Below are 20,113 nucleotides of genomic sequence, written 5' to 3'. Positions count from 1 at the left end.
ATGAGACCAAAAACGGGCATCATATTCTCTAAAACTATAACTAAAGACATTTGTGAGCTCTCATTTGAATGCTGTGAATGGAACCCACATAGGATCTCTGGAAAGGCAGCCAGTGCTCTAAACCTCTGGCCGATCTCTCTGGTTCGTGAACATACACTTTTTATACTGCAGTTTGTTTTCCACAAGGGCTGTACGACTACATACTCTATCCTCTTGATCTTGAGGAAGAACTTCATAAGTCAGCTAAGATTTGGAAAGGCAAAGAGCTGTTGGAGTATATAGTAGAAACGTACAGTTTTGAAGAAGAAAGAAAAGCTATCCTCACTCTCTTTCATTGTTCTCTTTCTTATAGGACAGACAAGGCCTAGTGTTAGCTACAGAAAATAATTTTTTGATATTCTGTTTGGAGAAGAAATGCAAGAAACTTGTTCCTTAAGATTAAAAAGCTTTATTTATAAGTATCAAACTAATACAAATGGGAAATAAAGGAACCTTAAAAGTACAGCAGTCTCTGTACACACTAATGAACAAAATATTGGAATAAAACTTCAGAACGGCACTGAGGATGCACTTTTCAAATAACAATTTAAACACACAGAGAGGCACAGACAGAGTGGGTTGTTTTTCACTCAAGGACACTGACACAGTATTAATTGTTCTGCTCAATTTGCTTTATAAATCATCCAACACTCTGCTAATACTTTGAGCTTAAAACATGACATTTAATAAAATGACTAAGGAAAGTCCTTGAGGTTGAAGAAATTTTTGGAGTGAAAATAAGCAACACTGCATGAATAGTATATAGTAATGAAGAACATCCTCCATAAAAAGAAAGTCAAAGGGCCAGAGACTGCAGAGTGAGGTGTTTAGGGGACAGTGTTAGACTGATGTTTGTTAACGATGCTAGGGAAGTCCTATGAGTAAATAGCTAAGTACTTGCAGAGAAGGATACTTAGCAATGGTTATGATTGAGGCATTACTGAATGCAGAATGATCACTGAATACAGAGGTCCTGCAGAGAGGAATGCATTGTTTGTTGACAAAAGGAAAATGGCTACAGTAGCAAGTGGTAGGAAAGATTCCTACAGAGTGAAGCTAAAAGAATGTTCTTTTCCCTCGTGTGACAGTGGCCACTGGTTCTTCTTTTGGGTGGTTCCTACTATACGTTTATAACTTGAACTAAAGTGTGAAATGCAGCCTCATCATCAAGAAGATGTGCATCTCTGTGTCATAAAAATTGTGTTTAAAGCTGGGCATGGTGGTGCACGTCTTTAAATCCCAGCTCTCAGAAGACAAAGGTAGATGAAACTCTGTGAGTTCAAACTCAGCCAGAGCTACTTATTTTCTTAAATATCTCAGTTCTCAAAAAATATAGCATTCAAGGACATGAAGCAAAAGAAAGATGGCATGTCTGTGGCTAGGTGGAAAGCAGAAGTCAAACCACTTGGGATGACTATGCTCCACCCAACAGCAAATGGCTATCTGATAAAGGTTCAGAAAATGAACTTTATTCCTTGATTACAATTTGAACTTGTTGATCTGTCACTCAGAAAATATAGAAACAAAAGGACCAAAAATCAAAGCATAAATTCCATTTTAGTCTCTGAGAAGTCAAAGGTAAAAGAGGTAAAGCATTTACTAATTTAGAACAGATGATAAAACGAGTCATCACAGAAATATGCTCCAGAGACTACACATCCACCAATTATCTATTTCTGTGGATCTACATATGGGTAGATAAGTAGATATCCTTCAGTCTTAATAAGTAAGAAACATTATAGCCCTGACAGCACATCTTCAGAATGACCATTTGGAGCTGAGTGACTTACACCCTGAGGAATTAAGTATTGAGTGTCTGTGTAAGGCATCACAAACCATTGGGGATAAGATCCAAGCACTCAGGGGTGGATTAGTAAAATTTGCTTTCCTTTTGAGGTCTGAAGTTTACATATGAGTTCCCTGTCCAACAGGGGAATGGGGCATCATGGGCAGATGAGATAGGAATGGATGAAAAGATATTCAGATGAATATATATCATATAATTTAAGGGAATTTTAAAGCAGGATCTTGAGGCTTGCCACCAAAACCAGTAAGGAGTATTTTGATGTAGGATTCTCCTGTGTATACCTTTGGCTAATAAAGAAGCTGTGTTAGCCTATAGCAGGGCAGAATATAGTCATGCTGGAAGATTATATATCTTTATATTAAGTGGAGACAGTGAGAAGTCATGTAGTTGCTGGAAGAGACAGATGTCCTAGAACTTTACCCGGTAAGCCACTGCCATGTGGTGATACACAGATTTATACACGTGTGTTAATTCAAGATATAAAAGTTAGCTGGGAATATGCTAAATGATATCCATAATCTAGTTGTTTGAGTCGGACAGTTATTGGAAACCAAGGAAAGAATAAGTGATTTTACAGTTCAATTTTTCTTTCTTTTGTATTTTAAACAATGCAAATCTATCACTCATCCACTGAACTAAATTTGCCTAGATGAGTAGGAGAAATAGATACAAGGTGTTTCACTCAAAAAAAGTGTTTCCTCTTTTTCAGTTTATTGATTTTTGCCATTTTGCCATATATATAATATTGTGTATATAATATATATTTTGTATATATATTGTACATATGTACTTCTTGAGTTTATTTAATTTACTGCCTAAAAATCTTTGCTTTATCATTTCAAGAGAATAAGGCTTTCTAAATCATGAAGAGTTTACTGATTTGGATCAATATTCTAAGCTCTTTGATTTTATTTTACTAATAGCAGTTAAGGAAAAAACAGAAAAATATGATTTTATCAGTTCTTTGAAGTAACAAGGAAGGGAAAGTTCTTTTCACAAATGTAACGGAAATGTCGACTACACACACCGGAGCTGAAGGACATGGGCTTGAGGTATCCACATTCTTCAGATGTTGAATGTGTTGTGAGAAAATGCCTGAGTCAAAAAAAAATTTAAGATCAGTCATTCATTAAGTATAACTTTTATTATCACAATATAAAAATACTCATGTGTGATTATTCCAGTGTGCATCATAACCTTCTTAGATAAAACTGCTAAATGATATGGGGATTTAAAGACATTTTCTTAATGGAAGGGTTAGAGAGATGGCCCAGCAGTTAAGAGCACTTACTGCTCTTTCAGAGGACTGTCTCAATCCCCCACACCCACTTGGCTGCTTACAGCAATCTGTAACTCCAGTTCCAGAGAATCCAGTATCACCTTCTGGACTCTGAGTGCATCAGACATGAACATGGTACACAGACATGTGTGAATCATGCATACACATTAAAAAAATAAAATAATAGAAAAATAAGAAACCTGGAAAAATCCTTTTATACTCTGATTAATTAGGTCTTTAGCTTTCCATGAGGTTTCATGCATAACAAGCTATAGTAGTGAACTAACATGATCTATTTTACCAGAGTCTTTCCTTAGAGTGAACATTTGTTAAGGAAGTATATGAAATAAAACTCACAAATCTGAAGAAAGTTTAGTGTCCTTCTGGTTCACCCACTGGAATTGTCTTTCATTTTTATGTGATCCAACCCAATAGCTGTAATTCAATCGTGACTGAATAAAGTTCTGTGGAAAAATTAGAATTTTAGTATTCAATATAGCATCAATAATGCCATTTAAGATATTATACATAAGGTTCAAAGTTCAGCAACACTACATTTAGAATTTCTCAGTATCAAAGGACACTTTAAAAAACATGTTAAAACAAGTCTCAGATTTGGAGATGTTGTAGTTATTTAAAGGACAAATAAAGACAACTTGTAAGTCAATGAAGGAATAGACCCCATAGAAAAAAAGTGTAAAAACCCAAGTAGATGTACTTCATGTAAAGAAAGCATATATAGGTCAGTACACACAGACTTGTTAGTGGCAGTTCAAACATTCATGTTAAAGTTGTAACAATTTCCAATAAATCACTTCATGTGATATGGGAATAATGAGAAGTTCTGTTCTGTGGGTAATGAGAGCAGAAGATTATATTTACTACTGTTATTGATATCATATTGAAGAGCATAAAAGAAACGGCGGGCTGCATTCCCGCCCGGCTCGCGCACAGCTAGCTTTATACCCAGAAATAACAACACACAAATTGTATTCTTTTAAACACTGCCTGGCCCATTATTTTCAGCCTCTTATTGGCTAATTTTTACATCTTGCTTTAACCCATATTTAGTAATCTGTGTAGCACCACGAGGTGGTGACTTACCGGGAAAGGTCCTAACCTGCGTCTGTCTCGGAGAGGAGAGTCATGGCGACTGCCTGCCTCTGCTTTCTTTCTCCTACAGTTCTGTTCTGTCTACTCCACCCACCTAAGGGCTGGCCAATCAAAAAGGCCAAGGCAGTCTCTTTATTAACCAATGAAAGTAACAATAGACAGATGACCCTACTCCATCAGAAGAGTACAAGGGAATGCTAAAAATTTTACATGCTCTATTATTTAAGTTGAACTCCTATAGTTATGTATGAAAAAGAGAAGATATATTGAACAATATTTCAGAAAAGGTAAGTCTAAGGGTGCTGATGCAGAAGCAGATGACTATGAGTAGTTAAAGAAAAAAAACCTGCATCCATCCATGTCATGTTGTTTTATGTCAAGTGAAAACAGAAACCTTAGAAAGTTTTAAACTAGAATTCATTTATAATAAGAAAATTAATTACCTTGCATTTTCCATATGTGTAAATGTAGATTATAGAATCGGTTAAATGTAGATCATAGAATCTGTCTGAAGATTTTATGTGCTAAAATAGTCATTTTATATTTATAATTCTCTTTCCAAGTCATATATATTGTTCACTTCCATTTTTTATACATGTGTGACAGTTAATCACTTTTATCTTTTTTTCCTCCCTGTACTTCTGTCTTTTTCTTTCTATGTGTCTGTATCTATGTTTGCATCACTCTCTCTCTCTCTCACGCACACACACACACACACGCATAGACACACACCCCCTAAAGTAAATCTTTGAAATAAATTTATTGAAAATTTAATAGTTACATGTAAATTATGCAAAATTATGTAAATGTCTTCATAGTAAAACAATATTCCAATTTCTAATGAACTCATTTACAACAATATAAATTTGTTGAACAATAGAGGTTCAAAGGTGTATATAAATTATAAATTGGTCTTTGTATTTCTTTGTCTCCAACTTCTACTTCTTTATGTAATATCTACTTTAATAAAATAATTATATATTAGCAAACATATTGGTATTGTATACATCCTGCATAAAAACTATTAGAAACAGCATTTCTAAAGGTAAATATTAAAATGGAATTTAGTGCCTAACTGAATTGTTCAAAATAAATCTCCAAAATATGCTAGAGTGACCCTTTTCTTCTTAAATTTTGGGAATAATGGCAAGTGTCATAAACAAACAACAGAGAAACTTATGTCACTCTGAGTTATGAATAAAATAAAAATTATTTCAGACGAATAATTCTATCACCATCCTCTTATATATTCTGTCTTTATTTTAAATTCTGTTTCTCCCATGTCCAATGATAAGGACTCATGTTCCATCCTAGAAGCAAATTATTTTTCCAGATACTGATGATAGAAGAACAGAACTCAAAAATAATTCCTTCTTTTGAACTGCTCATATCAACAAAGATAGCTTTTCTCACTAGCTTTTCATTAACAATAAATGGTCTGCTCTGGCTAAATTATGATGATGCAATGCAAATGAGGTGCCTCAGAATTATCCCATGGCCCCACACCAGGGCTATTTCTCATGACATAAAAATGTTCTTCTAGATCTTGTAGACTACTTCCCACCATAGATCCTTTGTCTGGCGAAGGACGGCTATGCAGTCGGAGGCCCACATTGGAGCAACGGATTGAGCCCCCCGAGGTCCGGAGGGGGAGTGGAAGGAGGAGGAACATGAAAGACGAAATCAGTACTGCGAGGGATGCTATCACCCACTGATACAAGGGAACGGATCTGATGAGAATTTACCAGGGCCAGTCGGACTGGGACTGAACGAGGACGTGATCTAGCCAGATTCTCGGAATTTGGCCGGATTCTCTGACTGCGGCTGGCCCGGGGTCTTTCTGAAAAGCCATTGACTATGACACTGGGACCTGTTTCCTCTGCATATACTGGATTTTGGGGATCCAGTCTGTTTGGACGCTCGCCTTCCTGGACCTGGAGGGAGGGGGAGGGAGCTGGAGCTTCCCACAGGGCAGGAAACCCTGACTGCCCTGGGGGACGGAGGGGAAGGAGGGGGGGAGTGGGGGGAGTGGGAGGGTGTTGGGAGGGGGGGCGGAAATGGAAACTTTTATAATTTAATAAAATTTACTAAAAAAAAAAATAAAAAAAATAAAAAAAATGTTCTTCTAGGTCCTTTTTATGTCTCTGCCCTTTTCTTTGCAGGTAAATATGTGCCAATATATGCAAGTGCTTCTATTCAGTAGGCAAAAAACTGTAGAAGGAACATAAATGACTTTTCCAGCTCAAGATATATGAACTTTTCCAGAAACACTCAAGGAACTCACTCCCCACACCTGCTCCTCACTGTTGTCAATCTTAGCCAGGTGAGAACCCAGAAGTCTGCAGGAGGCCTCACTCTCACTCCAAGTCTTTTCTTCTTCTGAAAAGTAGTAACAGTTCTCTCCACAACATGACCATCTTCCTTGACATGTGTAATAGCCTTTTTCTGAAAATAAAAGCAACTGTTATCCTCAGACTCCTTTCAAGACATGAACTTTTGGTGCTTCATTTTTGGCTCCAAAGACTAATTGAACTCTAAAGAGCTATTGCTTTCACTAAAAAGAGCTCTTCTGCCCAATTTTATAGAAAAGAATATTGTGAACACAGAAACTGTCTCTGACAGATACAAGGACTTTGTTATAGTTGCACTGACAAATCCTGACTGTTCAAGGAGAAATACATCACCATTAAGCATTTCTATCTGTAAGAAGAGATTCATCAAAATGAATAATGGGAGTGACATTGATACAATAGACTTTCCATTAGGTAAATACACCCACAGTATACACCCACAGTAAAGAAAAGTATAAAATGCTCAATAAATTCAAGGTGTAAACCAATAGCAACTCCTTCTATGAAGGCCAAAAGTTTAATCAACTGTAAGAAAACTGATGGACTTGATAAGGAGAAGTGAATGAAGTCAAATCCTGTCCAAGTTCAATGTGAAGTTTTAAAATTACAATCTGAAATGAGACAGAAAGATAAATGTCTTTAAAAGTATGTCAGTTTTCATTTCAGATTTTGATGCATACCTGTAGTTGGCAGTAGAGTTGAAGGACCTGCTTCGTTGACTGAAGAGACAGCAATTTTATTTGCATCTTTTCCGTGTTGAAATTTGAAGTTAGAAGTGCACTGAAAAACTAAGTCCATGCTATGAGATTAGAACTACAAATGGTGATAACTCGCCAGAATTCAATTAATTGTAATTGTAAATAGTAGATGGTGTTAATTAAAGAACAGTAGAAAAGTATAAAATATTTTAAAATGCTAGAATATAAAATAGATTTTTAAACACATAACTTGCAACACTCCACTTTTAAGTTTTTAACATATTTATAAAACAAAAGTTCAACTGAAAAGAAAAATTTGTTTAAACAGAATCCATGCCTTGTATCTTCAAATAAGGCTTTGAAGTTTATTATTCCATTTAATTTCTACATGTGTAATTTAAAGGATATGACTTTATATTTCAATTTATAATGGCCTCTCTGAAAATGGATGGAGAAGATCAAACACATTTTTAAGTGCAAACAGAAGGCCAAGTCTCTGAAAGGAATCATTATTTCAGATATGATGAGAGAGTTCAGTGCTTCAGAGTATGTACTGCTCTTACAAAGGATCCAGTTTTGGTTCCCAGCACTCACATTGGACAGCTAACAACTCACTGAAACTCCAGTTATGGCAGAGCTGAGGCCCTCTCCTAGCTTTGACAGGGTTTGCACTCCTATGCATTTGCCCCCTTCACATACATAAACCCATAACTTTAAAAAAGTAATAAATCCTTTAAAGAAGGATTTAAGATGTCTTAAAAACTCAAGAAGTAGCAATGTAAGAGCATGAAGCAAGCGTCTGTGTTTTCTCATTTACAATTATTTTTTCATGGTTATTTAGAAAAATTTATTGTTTGCAATTATTTGTAGATAGGGTGTTATCACCATTGCTCCATTCTGTTCATTTAGATATTCTATTCAGCGTTTGTCCAAACTGGCACTAGAACCTTAATCATTACATGTATTTATTTATATATTATTCCTTTGATTTGGTTTAGAGCTACTTTTAGTCTCTTATTTCTTAAAATTGTTCTTACATTGCTGATTGAAGGCTATGATCTTATAAAAATGCATCATGACATGCAAAAATGGCTGCTTTTTCACTTTGTATTATCAGGTTAATATACATCCACATTGTTACATGTCTCCATAGTTATTTTTGACTACTGCAAAAATTCCATTTTGTGAAGCCATAAGAGATCATGTAAATCTACATACTTTCAACATTTGTTTTTCCATAGTTTAAAGAATACAATTTTCTATGCTTAGTGATTTCTTATTTTAAAAATTCCAGGTATTGCAACTTGGTTTGGGTCAAGTCTTTGTTCTACCAAGTTCACATCAGCAAGAAGCTTTAGTGATCTCCCTCTTGATAAAAGTTCTGTCTGTTTAGATTGTCATATCACTTTAGCATTGGCTATCCTTAATACATGGTACCTGGTGCCAGATAGTGTGTTTCTGCCCATCTACTAGTCAGATTTTCCTGTTTTTGTTTATCCTCAATCATTTTCACCTGTTTTTTGATGTTTATTTATCCTAAATAATATGAGACCTTTTGTCTTCTAACATCGCAACATTGCCCCCTGATTTTGAAAGGTTTCTGCATGATCTGCCTTTCGTCTCCATTTGGCATATTCTAAGTAATTTTCTGAATCAATTGGACACAATTCAACAGATTTCATATCTCTAATCTAGATATCTGTCTTGATCTCACGTGTGTGCTGATATTCTGAACCTACTGCCAACAGCTAACCATGAAGAAATAACCCAACATGAACTTTGTGGTTATATCTATTGTTCTGCCACATGCCTCTGCTTCTTTACCATTACTCTTTCTTTCTCCCCATCTCTCTCTCTTACACACACACACACACACACACACACACACACACACACCATAGCTCGGAGTGTTCTCTTTCACTATCCTAATTCTTGCTAGTCTCTTATTTAACCTCAATTATTGCTTCAGTCAGGAAGACTTCTTGACCTCAGGATGTCATATGTCATCCATATAAAACAGCATCATATCTTTATCAATGCATTCATTTTATACATGAGTAGTTTTAAAAATACATACATATATACATATGTATATACATATGCAAGTTTTCGATGCTATACATAGTTTTTACAGATGGGAGATAACCAAAATTGTTTATTGAATCAATGAACCAAACATTTTATTTTAAACCAAAATGTTTTTAAACAAACATAAAAAGATACTGAAAGAAATTATAGAGTGTAATTTTTAAAATCTGTTAGAGTCAGGTGTATCACTATAATTCTGTAATTTCAGCACTGGGAGCTAAAGGCAGGAGATTGAGGAGTTAAAAAACAACTTCTGTCAGGTGTGACAACCAAGCTTTTAATCCTGGCACTGAAGGTAAAAGTGACAGAAGCTAGTGGATCTTGGTGAGTTCTAGTCTAGCTAGGCTTGCAGAACAGGACCCTGTCTTAAACAACAACCAAATCAATTAAATAATAAAACTACCTGATTATAAATGTATCAAAACTGAAAAATTGCATATTCATGGAGCAAAAAGGTAAGGTTTATTCTCCTTTGTGCTTCCAGAAGTATTTCAGCAAACTGAGTATTTGAAGTACACATACATAGGACATTTATTAACTAGCTTGCCCATTTGCCATAGAGTGGATATCCTGCTTCATGGAGATGTTTGTTAAACATTTGTATGACTCTTTAAAAACTGTTTTATTTTATTTTATTTTGTGTGTATGAGTGTCTTGACTGAGTGTATGTATGTGAACCACATGCATTCAGTGACTTTGGAGGCCAGAAGAGGGTGTGGACTCTGCCTGATGAATCTAAAATTATAGATGTTTGTGAGCTACCATTGGTTTCTGTGAACTGAAGTCAGGTCCTGCAATTCCTGTGCTCTTTACCATTACAAGAACGGCAGGAATTGTGATCTTAACCACTGAGCCATCTCTTCAGCCCCTTGTATGACACTTGAGTGTTTGGAAGTCAATCTAAAAACTGTCCACATTATCAATAAAAAAAATGGCAATTGCCCCAATCCAAGAAGGCCACTGAACTTTTACATACTGAAACTACATACAGATTTCAGTTTTGTGTTCATTGTAAGTTGATCAATACATCTGGAAGAATTTGACTACATGCATATTTGTGTTTACTAAATGATGTATTAACACTTATTTCATTAAAAAGAGTTTAGTAAGTAAATACAAGTATTTCCAACTCACTGATTATAAGCAAACTAGTTCATACAAAAGTTATTGTATGTATTAAACTGCTTTATACTTACACATGGTATTTCTGTATAATTCCAGCAATATAGTGTTTTACGTGTCATAAAAGTAGAAATATAAAATACTAATAAAGTCTTTATCACTATCATCATTATGATTAATACACATAATCACTAGGATATTTATAGAAGATATATATATATATATACATATGTGTATAAAACATACTCACATGCATATCCTAAGACTGCATTTGACATTGTAAGACAAAGACATACTGTTCCCAGAATCACAGCAGTCATGTGCCATTGACTATCTACATAAAATCAAAAGGCAAGATACATAACAAACTTAAGAAACCTTATAATTAGAGCAGATGGATATTTATGCTTGAGGTTAAAATTGAGATCAGTCCACTCATTGGTTATTTATCCAGTAATAAATTTTAATAAAAAGAGCCAGACATGTGACATACATGACGTCAAATATCAATTCACGTAATTAATATGAATTCGTATTTTCCATATTTGGTATTGTGTTTTCAACACACACACACAAAAATAGAGAAATGTTACCTTCATTTTTCTTAGCTGGCTGTTTTTTGTCTTTCTTACTCCTAAGGAAAAATGTCAGCTCTGCGTGTGCTCTTCTTTCCTCACTCATTTCTGATGGCTGCAAGCAGGAGCACAACAAACACCCTTACCAGTGTTTCACAAGGTAGAAGTAGAATTAATCCAATTAATAATGGGAACATGAATCATAAAGTAATAGAGAGCTGAATAACAAGAAGAATGATCTGGAAAAAGTGAATTTCTCCATGAACGTAAATTGATGTGAGATTGAATAAAGAAACTGCCTTGGCCTGGACAGAACTTAGGTAGGTGGGGAAAGCCGAACGGAATGCTGGGAGAAAGAAGAGTGGAGACAAAGACGCCATGGATCCATCCATAGCTGGAGGTAGATGTGCTGAAACTTTGCTGGTAGACCACAACCACAATCTCATGGTGATATACAGATTAGTAGAAAATGGGTTAAAATAAGATGTAAGAGTTAGTCAATAAGAAGTTAGAGCTAATGGACCAAGCAGTAATTTAATAAATACAGTTTCTGTGTGATTATTTCTGGGCTGGGTGGCCAGGACAAACAAGTGATCTCCTTACAACAGTAAATGATTTTTAAAATATTTTCTCTATGATACCTTAGACCAGAAATTTAACATAATTCAATAGTGGTATCTAACAATTATCAAATATTTTATCTTAAACTGACAATTTAATTCTATACATTTCTAAAATTTAGAAAGTGATGTACATCATCTAACAATTATCAAATATGTTATCTTAAACTGACAACAAATACTGTGATTTAAGAATTTTGTTGAAAAATTTTATCTGACCACTGAATACCTGAATTAGCCAATGGCAACAAGTAGACCATGTATGGAGTCATTTTTATCAAAAGCACATTCATATAAACTCTACTACTGCATTATATCAAACCAACTTTCATTTTCCTATTTTGTTAATTTTGTAGTCACTGGGCTTCATGGTCCTTGTCATACAGTGTGAGAAAAATAAGCAACCATGCCACAGAGACAAAGCAGCCAAGAGAAGAGCTCCAACTGTAGCTCTAACAACAAGCACAGTGATGACAACTCTTGCCTTGCTTTATGGGGAAACTGAGCACCAAGGAATCCAAATGGTATTGCCTATATCAGACAGCCAATTATTGACATTACTTAGTTTGTATAGATATACTTAAATACAAAAATATTTTTCTTCTATATTTAATGAACTCATTTAAGTAACATGTACAAAGGTATAAAATAAGCTTCATTCCCCAGAAAGCAAGAAAAGAATCTGAATTAATAGGAAAACATTTCTTCTGAGTTAATTACTACTAAGAGGAAAAACAAATATACCCCTTCTTCCCAGCTAGGAGCATGTATTCAAAAAAATATTGACAGATGACTCTAAAACCAGGTTATCAGAGCTAGAGGTACAGGCCTGAAAACCCAGAGCTCTAAAGGCAGAGCCGTAATGCTTCTAGGAAAAAAAAATAGGTCAAGAGTCACAGGGATGAGCCAACCTTTTGAATTTTAATTTCTTTAAAACCTTATCTACTAAAATAAGAAGGAAATTGCAGGTTAAGAATAAGAGGTACTGGGGATTTGGCTTGGTGGTAAAAATTTAGCTAGCATTTGAAATTTGGGTTTGATACCCAGAAAAAATTCTTAAATCCCCTAAGAAATGACTAAATCTTGCTGCAATCATTTTAATGTACCTCAAAAAATCATATTTAGAATACTGTTTGTAATGGAGAAATATTCTTATTGGAAAGAAAAAGTATTAAATTAAAACTATATATATATATGTATATATATATATATGAAAATGGGAAAATAAATTCATAAAACAAAGTAAAAGAAGCAGAAAATAGCCAAATTGTTAGTTTATAAAATGCAAACTTTGGAGAAGTATTAATTTTATCTATGTGCTTTATTTCTAGACCTTTTTACTTAAATAGATGTAATATTACTTTTTTATATTTAGTGAATTTTCACATATGGTCCCAAAATATTTAGGTGCATTTTAACATAACTAATTCAAAATAATTCACTGAGGAAAAAGGGATAATTAGTGATTTAAGCAGGCAAAGCTTCTTTCTCCATACAAAAGATTCTGGTGATTCTGAGGACAGAGTCAGCAAACTGTTCATGAGAAAACATGACTCTTGAATTCTTAAAATATATTACTAGCTAACCTTGTAATAGGTTTTTTAGAATTTGAAGTAAATTGATTTAAATGATTACCAGAAGTAGTAAAATACATTGCTTTTATGTTAAATTATAAAGTGTATATTATTTAAATACATCTAATTTTCTGGTTATTGTTTTATATTAGTTAGATAGCAGACAATATGTAAATATGTAAGTGGATCAGCAAGCTACTCAAACACTTCCTATTACAATTAATTTTAGTTTATAGAAATAACCTTTTGGATAAGTCACTACAGATCAGCTAGGTAGGATTCTGTGGAGAATACAATGCCTATTGAGAATTTCTACAAAGTGCATAAGTATTTTCCAAAATATTCGATAAATTGAAAATAATCTTCATGTTACACAGTGAATAATTTTTAAATACACTCTCATTTTGGTCCAGTCTGGCCTTCACCTCTGTGACGAAGTTAACACCGGATTTGAATGGACAGCTCAGGTCAGTTCTCTCCCTGAAACAACTCAAAGCCCTCTGAACTTTCTACCCAGCTTCCCATGGCATTCTTTTTTATCCCTCTGTCCCAGACAGTGTGTGAGCACAGCCCCAGTCCCATACTCACAGATGCTGATGTCACCTGAGTCAATTTTCTTTGGTTTTCACCAGCCGGAGAGCAGGGTTGATCTGGTTGCTAGCTGAGACCTATGATGATCTGGCTCTACCAGGTTTTTACCTCCACAGTGACATGGGGAGGGGCCTGCTGATAGTATCACTGACTCTAGGAGTTGATAGTGGAGGACTGTATGTGATATCACTCTGTTCCCATATCAAAACGTCTCACTGAAGTCAGGATCACATTTTCCACCAATCTCTGTGTCCGTCTTGGGTAAATATAATAAATCCGTAAATGTCAGGAAACATTTATTTCGTGAAAACTTGAATTTATTGAGTTTGAGAAAGGTATAATCTTAGAATTCAATGAACTTGGGAAATAGTTAACAACCAAATTTTACAAATGATTAAAACTAAAGATAGTGGTACAAACCTGTTTTCTGCCTGGAGCGGTTTATGTATTTTTATAGAATTGAAAAACTCTGCAAAAGCTTCTCATTTCAGTAAAAACATAAATACCAAAGAATGTGTAAGTTCTAGCCAGTACTTTCCACCATGCTGGGGATGCCAGCTTATCTAATCATTGCAGCAAATAGCAGAGCAGACAGAACTGAACGAGTGCTGAATACTCATGTTACTTGGAATTAACCAGGAAAGATGCTTTAGAGATTTCCAGCTTCTAAGATAGACTCGTGTTTGGCTTAGTCTATTTTTTGCTTGTTTGTGTTGTCCCCCTTCCCCTTGTATAAAAACTAATTGATTCTTTTCAGGCAGTGGATTTCCAACAAAGTAACAATGATAAAGAAGCACAATAGAATTTTCTAGGCAGGTGCAGTGTCTCTTAAAGGTGGGCACGGGTCTCTAGGCACAGTTAAAAGCCATACTCTGTGCTCACAGGTATTGATTACTCTGTGAATGATGTCAAGCTCAGTCTGTGACTGCCAAGATGTGTCATTGAACAGATGCATATTTAACAGCATTCTTTTTTATTAGAAATATATATTATTATATTATTTAATATTAATATATATTATATATAATATGATGTTTTATATAATATTATATATAATATGTCTGTGAGAATGTATGCCATATACATGCAGTTTATAAGGAGGCCAGAAGAGGACATTGGATTCTCTGAGCTAGAGTTATGGGAGACTTTGAATCATCTCGTTTAATTACTGAGAATCAAACTTGCGTCTTCTGCAAGAGCAGTAGGAATTCTTACCTGCTGAGCCACCTCTCAAGCCCCTTAATTGCAAAGAGAGAATTGATTTTAAATTTAGCATATAAATAATTTCAGTAATACACCGTTTCTATGTTTTTTAAAGTTAGCTAGTCCTATGTTTATGATTTTTAGCATTATCAAATCATCTGATGCATAGAATATGTACCTTGTACATGATAATATATATAATATATATGGATTATGTATAAATACATTCAATTCTTATTTCTTAGGGTTTTAATAATAAGCTACTGTTTTATTAAATTAAAATAAACACAAAGTTTTTTAAAACATCTAGAAAATTATGGATATAATTTTTTTACTAATAATATTTACTGTGAGTAAAACACGATATTATCACCAGAGTATATATTGATTATAAACCCATGTTAACTAAAACTATTTCCTTTCCTTAAAACAAACACACATCCTCATACACACACACACACACATACACACACACACATGTACTCAAAATATCTGTGCATTTCTGTGTTTCTTAGAATGTTTTCATTAATAAACTCTTCTGTATGTGAACTTTCATTTTTCTTTTAATGACATGTATGTTTGACTATTTTACATCTACCTGAACTTTAGTCCACATTAAAATAAAAATGTAAATAAAATTGAATGAAATAACGATAAGATTGTTAAAGTCATCTGCTAGATGAAAACCAATGAAAAGATACATGAGACATGAATGAATAAATAAGGAAGGCAGAGATATTCGTGAGAGAACATGTAATCAGAACATGGAAGAATGACAGCAGGATACAGCTAAGTTAAGGTGAAGGTGTAATTATCACAGCTAAGGCAAATAGTGGTTATAAGCCCAAGCAGTTATCAAAGGGGTAGCTTCAAACTTTCACTTATTAAAAGTCAAGCAATTCTCAAACATCTTAGCTCAAAATGAACCAGAACAGTTGCTTGGGTCCCTGAACTGCCCACAAAGCTGACTTTTAATTTTTTATTATCTTTTATTTTTCTAATAAACCAGAAGCAAACTTTATTCCAGAAACCAGAATCCAGGAAAAAAAAAATTCCATTGGGCACAAAAAGCTTATCAACTTGAAACCATAGCCAGAGATGGATTTTGTAAGGCTGTGGTAAAAAGCTGGTTTTGAACCCACCTTTTTATAGTAGGGGCACCAAGCATTATGTCTGAACAAAGGATTTTACAGTCTCAAGGTAAAACTCAGATACAGATTGTCTTACTTTACAATCTCCATTAACAGAGTTTTTTAGTTAAACTAGTGTTTGCACTTAATCTATTGTCTTTTTTGGTACTTTTTGGTGGTGTTTACTGAAGCCCAGTGGTCTTCCCGTTGATGCTTCCAGTTTTACATAGCAGGGATAATGCATAATCCAGAGGTCATATATCTATTTTCTAAAATTTGACTCAGCTCATATCCATAGGCTAGCTCTCAGTTTGCAGAGAGATGTTTCTGCCTTGTAAATAGAGCTATGGGTTGTAAAGTGGAGTAACCCACTGTTAATAATTAATCCTTAAGCTACTGAGAAAGCTGCTGTTTTCATTCTCCTAGACTTAAACTTTCTATTTCTTTATTTTTACATTCTTATTTTTAGAATCTACATTTTTTAAATATTCTTATTTTTGGACCCTTTATTCGCCAGTGCTTTGGTAACCGATCTCTCCCCTACAACCCATACAGTCTATAAAGTCCACCGTAGTTAATGGAAGTTGAATCATAAATATTGTTTTACTTAGGTATCCTCCTGGATATTGGAAGTAGACAAGATTGCCAGGCAAAAGTTGGGAGCACGGGGTGGGGGTGGGGCAGGGGTAAGGAGAGATGGGGAGAGAGAAGGGAGAAGGGGGGGTTGGGGAGAGCTTGGGGAAATGCAATGGTTGAGGTGGAGGAAGGGTGGATATGGGAGAAGGGAAGTAGATATCTTAATTAAGGGAGCCATTTTAGGGTTGGCAAGAGACTTGACTCTAGAGGGGTTTCCAGGTGTCCAAGGAGATGTCCCCAGCTTTTCCTTTGGATAGCAGAGGAGGGTGCCTGAACTGGCCTTATCCCATAGCCACACTGATGAAGATCTTGTATATCACCATAGAACCTTCATCCAGCCAATGGATGGAGATAGAGACAGAGAAGCTCATTGGAGCACTGGACTGAGCTCCCAAGGTCCAAATGAAGAGCTGAAGGAGGGAGAACATGAACAAGGAAGCCAGGACCACAAGGGTGCGTCCACCCACGGAGACGGTGAAACTGATCTAATAGGAGCTCACCAAGGCCAGTTGGACTGGGACTGAAGGAGCATGTGATTAAACCGGACTCTCTGAATGTGGCTGACATTGAGGGCTGACTGAGAAGCCAAGGACAATGGCACTGGGTTTTGATTCTACTGCACGGACTGGCTTTGTGGGAGCCTCGTCTGTTTGGATGCACACCTTCCTAGACCAGGATGGAGCGGGGAGGACCTTGGATTCCCACAGGGCAGAGAATCCTGACTGCTCTTAGGACTGGAGAAGGAGCAGAAGGGTGAGTGGGGGGAGGGGGAGGGAAGTGGGGGGAGGGGGAAGGAAATGGGAGGAGAGGAGGTGGTGGAAATTTTTAATAAATTAAAAAAAGATCACATTGCAGAGGGTTTGATATGAGAAAACCACATCTACCACAGTAACTAAATGCTGTCTTCCTCCATGCGTGCAGGATATACAGGGACAGAACAGATGATGCATTGTATCCCATCCTTAGCCCAGCGAGTCTTTATCCCACTTTTATGAGGAAGGAATAAGTGAAACAAAGCTGACTTTTAAACTAAGAGCAGTAAATAGAGAAGTAGTGCCTTCCCGGCCCCAGCAAGCAAAACTACAGGGGTACTTGTGGTAGCAAATGTGGTTGGCCACACAGAATAGCCTTTAACTTACTTCTTAGTTAAACCAAGATGATAGAACGTGGTTAATTATTTATGTCTCCGCTGGCTCACAGAAGTGGAGGTCAGTTTTCACACGCATGACTTGCATGATCCTGGGCAGAAGAGTTTCCATTCTCACCTTTGTAAAATACCCAGAAGAGAAAGGTTCAGCCTCCCTGCTACTTGTGTTCTCTGCTGTATCCACCTTGACCTTTCAAGATACTTCTTCCTACATCCACCATACTGTAATCTCTTCTATTCTTGTTTTGTGCTTCATTCTTTGGAGAAGTGCTCAGGAGTAGAGTTTCCTAACTTTAGAATACCTCACCCAAGGACTGAAGTGAATCTCCAGTAATACTATCATGTAATTTTGGACAAAGAAAGAGTTAAAATTCAAAATTTGAAGCGGGAATTCTAAGGAATGCATATTGCCTTCACATTATTTAAAGCTAATAATAGGTCATTCCACAGCAAGTTATGAGGTCACTGGTATTTTCGGATGTGAATTTAAGCAATGTTTCAAAAAGCATTTGTTTCCTATATGCACCACAATGGTAATGAACTATCCACTTGGTGAGGACAAATCTCTGGGCACATCCCTAAGGTTCAACAAAGGAGAGAAAACCCACCAAGAATGTGGGCATCGCTATTTCTTTCAGTGAGGTTCTTTCTGCACTGAATAGAAAAGATAGAGACCTGAGCTCTAGCCATATTACTCTCCTATTGCCGGACCTCCTCGCTTTCTCACACTGTGAGCCAGAATAAGTCCTCCCTGGTTTAGCTGCTTGTCTTAAGTATTTTGTCACAGAAATAAGAAAATTAACTAATACAGTTGTTTTCCAGTGCTTTCTGATAATTGCAATCTTAAAATTCTGAAATTCATCTGTACAAACTTATTAGATTAAAAGACAAACTATAGAAATCCTCTTGAAAAACCAAAAAAGATAAAATACTATTAGAATGAAATCCCACTTTAGTTTTCAAAATAAAGAAATTATATTATCGGGAAAAATAATTTTTCATAATTTTAACCTTTAAAGACCATATGCTTGTAAGTCTACTTGATCTTTAAATTGGCATAGTATTACTTTCTATCTCATCATTTCTCTGTGTATATTTATATGGAGATAAATCTGTAGTCATGATGATGTAATTTTAGTATAATTTACATAGTTTGGGGTTTGTTTTGGGTCTACAAAGAATATACATTTGGGTTAAGTTACTTTACAGATACTTGCAGAGTTTTAAAATATATTTTTATTTATTTTTGGAGGGAAATTTATGTAATTTATTTTGGTCATATTCACCCCTCACTTCTCCTTCCAGTTCCTTCTTGCCCCACCGTCCATCTCTTGCTCAACTCCCTGTCCTGTTTGGTCTTTTTTTTTTCTTTATTTTAAATAACCTAGTAAGTCTACGCCACCCTTCATCCTTGGGCAGGCTGCGTGCTTTTCTAATGCCTATTGACTTTCCTGAAGAATATTTTCCTGTTCAGGTGATTAACAGTCCCATTGGATTGGTTCTTGACGAAGTAGAAACTGAAGTCTTTGTTCTTTACCAGAATTTTCCTGTTAGACAGAAATTTGGTAATGTTCTGGCAATTCCAAAAGTCATGCTTCTACCCAGGGCTAGAGATAGGAAAGAAACAGGACTCAGATAGGACTTGACAATGAAGAAAAATAGTTATAGAACAAACAGAAAGAAACCAGAGAAGAGCAGGATAATTAGTTCAGGGTATCTTCTGCTCCTGTAGAGGACTTGGTCCAGCTCACAGCACCCACATAGTGTTATGACCGTCTATAACTCGAGTTCCAGGGTCTGGGACCTTTTTCTGGCCTCTGAGGAGAGTAGGCATACATGTGGTGCATATAAACACACGCTGACTATATTGTTCATACACATAAAATAAAAATAATTGAATATCTTTTAAAAGGAACTTTTTCCATTCCCTTCTTTGGTCAGTTCACGAAGAACTCGTTTTGTCACAGTTCAAGTTCTGCCTGAAGATTGTGCTTGTATCTTGTCAAGGGATGGTTTCTGTTACCATAGTCTTTCTCTAAGGCATAATCTTGCTTGGCCAGGGATATGTGTTCAGCTTTCTGAACTCTAACATCAACAACTTCTACAGTTGGTGTTTCTCTTTCTTTTTTTTTCAAAGTTT

At 35.6% G+C, this 20,113-nt stretch overlaps 1 protein-coding gene across 1 annotated transcript; it reads right to left on the bottom strand.

Moving 5' to 3' along the window:
• Positions 1–597: 597 nt before the first annotated feature.
• On the bottom strand, positions 598–10,831 carry LOC125399101 (C-type lectin domain family 7 member A-like). Its single transcript, XM_087903857.1, has 5 exons — positions 10,748–10,831; positions 7,270–7,377; positions 6,532–6,677; positions 3,483–3,589; positions 598–2,941 (listed from the first exon to the last, which is right to left on the bottom strand). Exons 1-5 carry the CDS (start codon positions 10,815–10,817, stop codon positions 2,803–2,805), a joined length of 570 nt encoding a protein of 189 aa, XP_087759983.1. The 5' UTR covers positions 10,818–10,831; the 3' UTR covers positions 598–2,802.
• Positions 10,832–20,113: the final 9,282 nt, after the last annotated feature.

This window comes from Myodes glareolus, chromosome 3 (assembly GCF_982192425.1).
Source record: "Myodes glareolus chromosome 3, mMyoGla1.1, whole genome shotgun sequence".
In the NCBI taxonomy this organism is placed as follows: Eukaryota; Metazoa; Chordata; class Mammalia; order Rodentia; family Cricetidae; genus Myodes; species Myodes glareolus.
Note: the sequence above shows the minus strand (reverse complement) of the source record. Positions and strands in the feature narration are given on the sequence as shown.

Excerpts from the sequence above, each read along its gene's own strand:
- LOC125399101 (XM_087903857.1), bottom strand. The coding sequence starts at position 10,817 with ATGACTGCTGTGATTCTGGGAACAGTATGTCTTTGTCTTACAATGTCA. Across the intron at positions 7,378-10,747 it reads TGCAGTCTTAGGATATGCAT|TTTTTCAGTGCACTTCTAAC; the intron begins GTGAGTATGTTT and ends GCATGGACTTAG. Across the intron at positions 3,590-6,531 it reads TTGACAACAGTGAGGAGCAG|AACTTTATTCAGTCACGATT; the intron begins GTGTGGGGAGTG and ends ATTTTTCCACAG.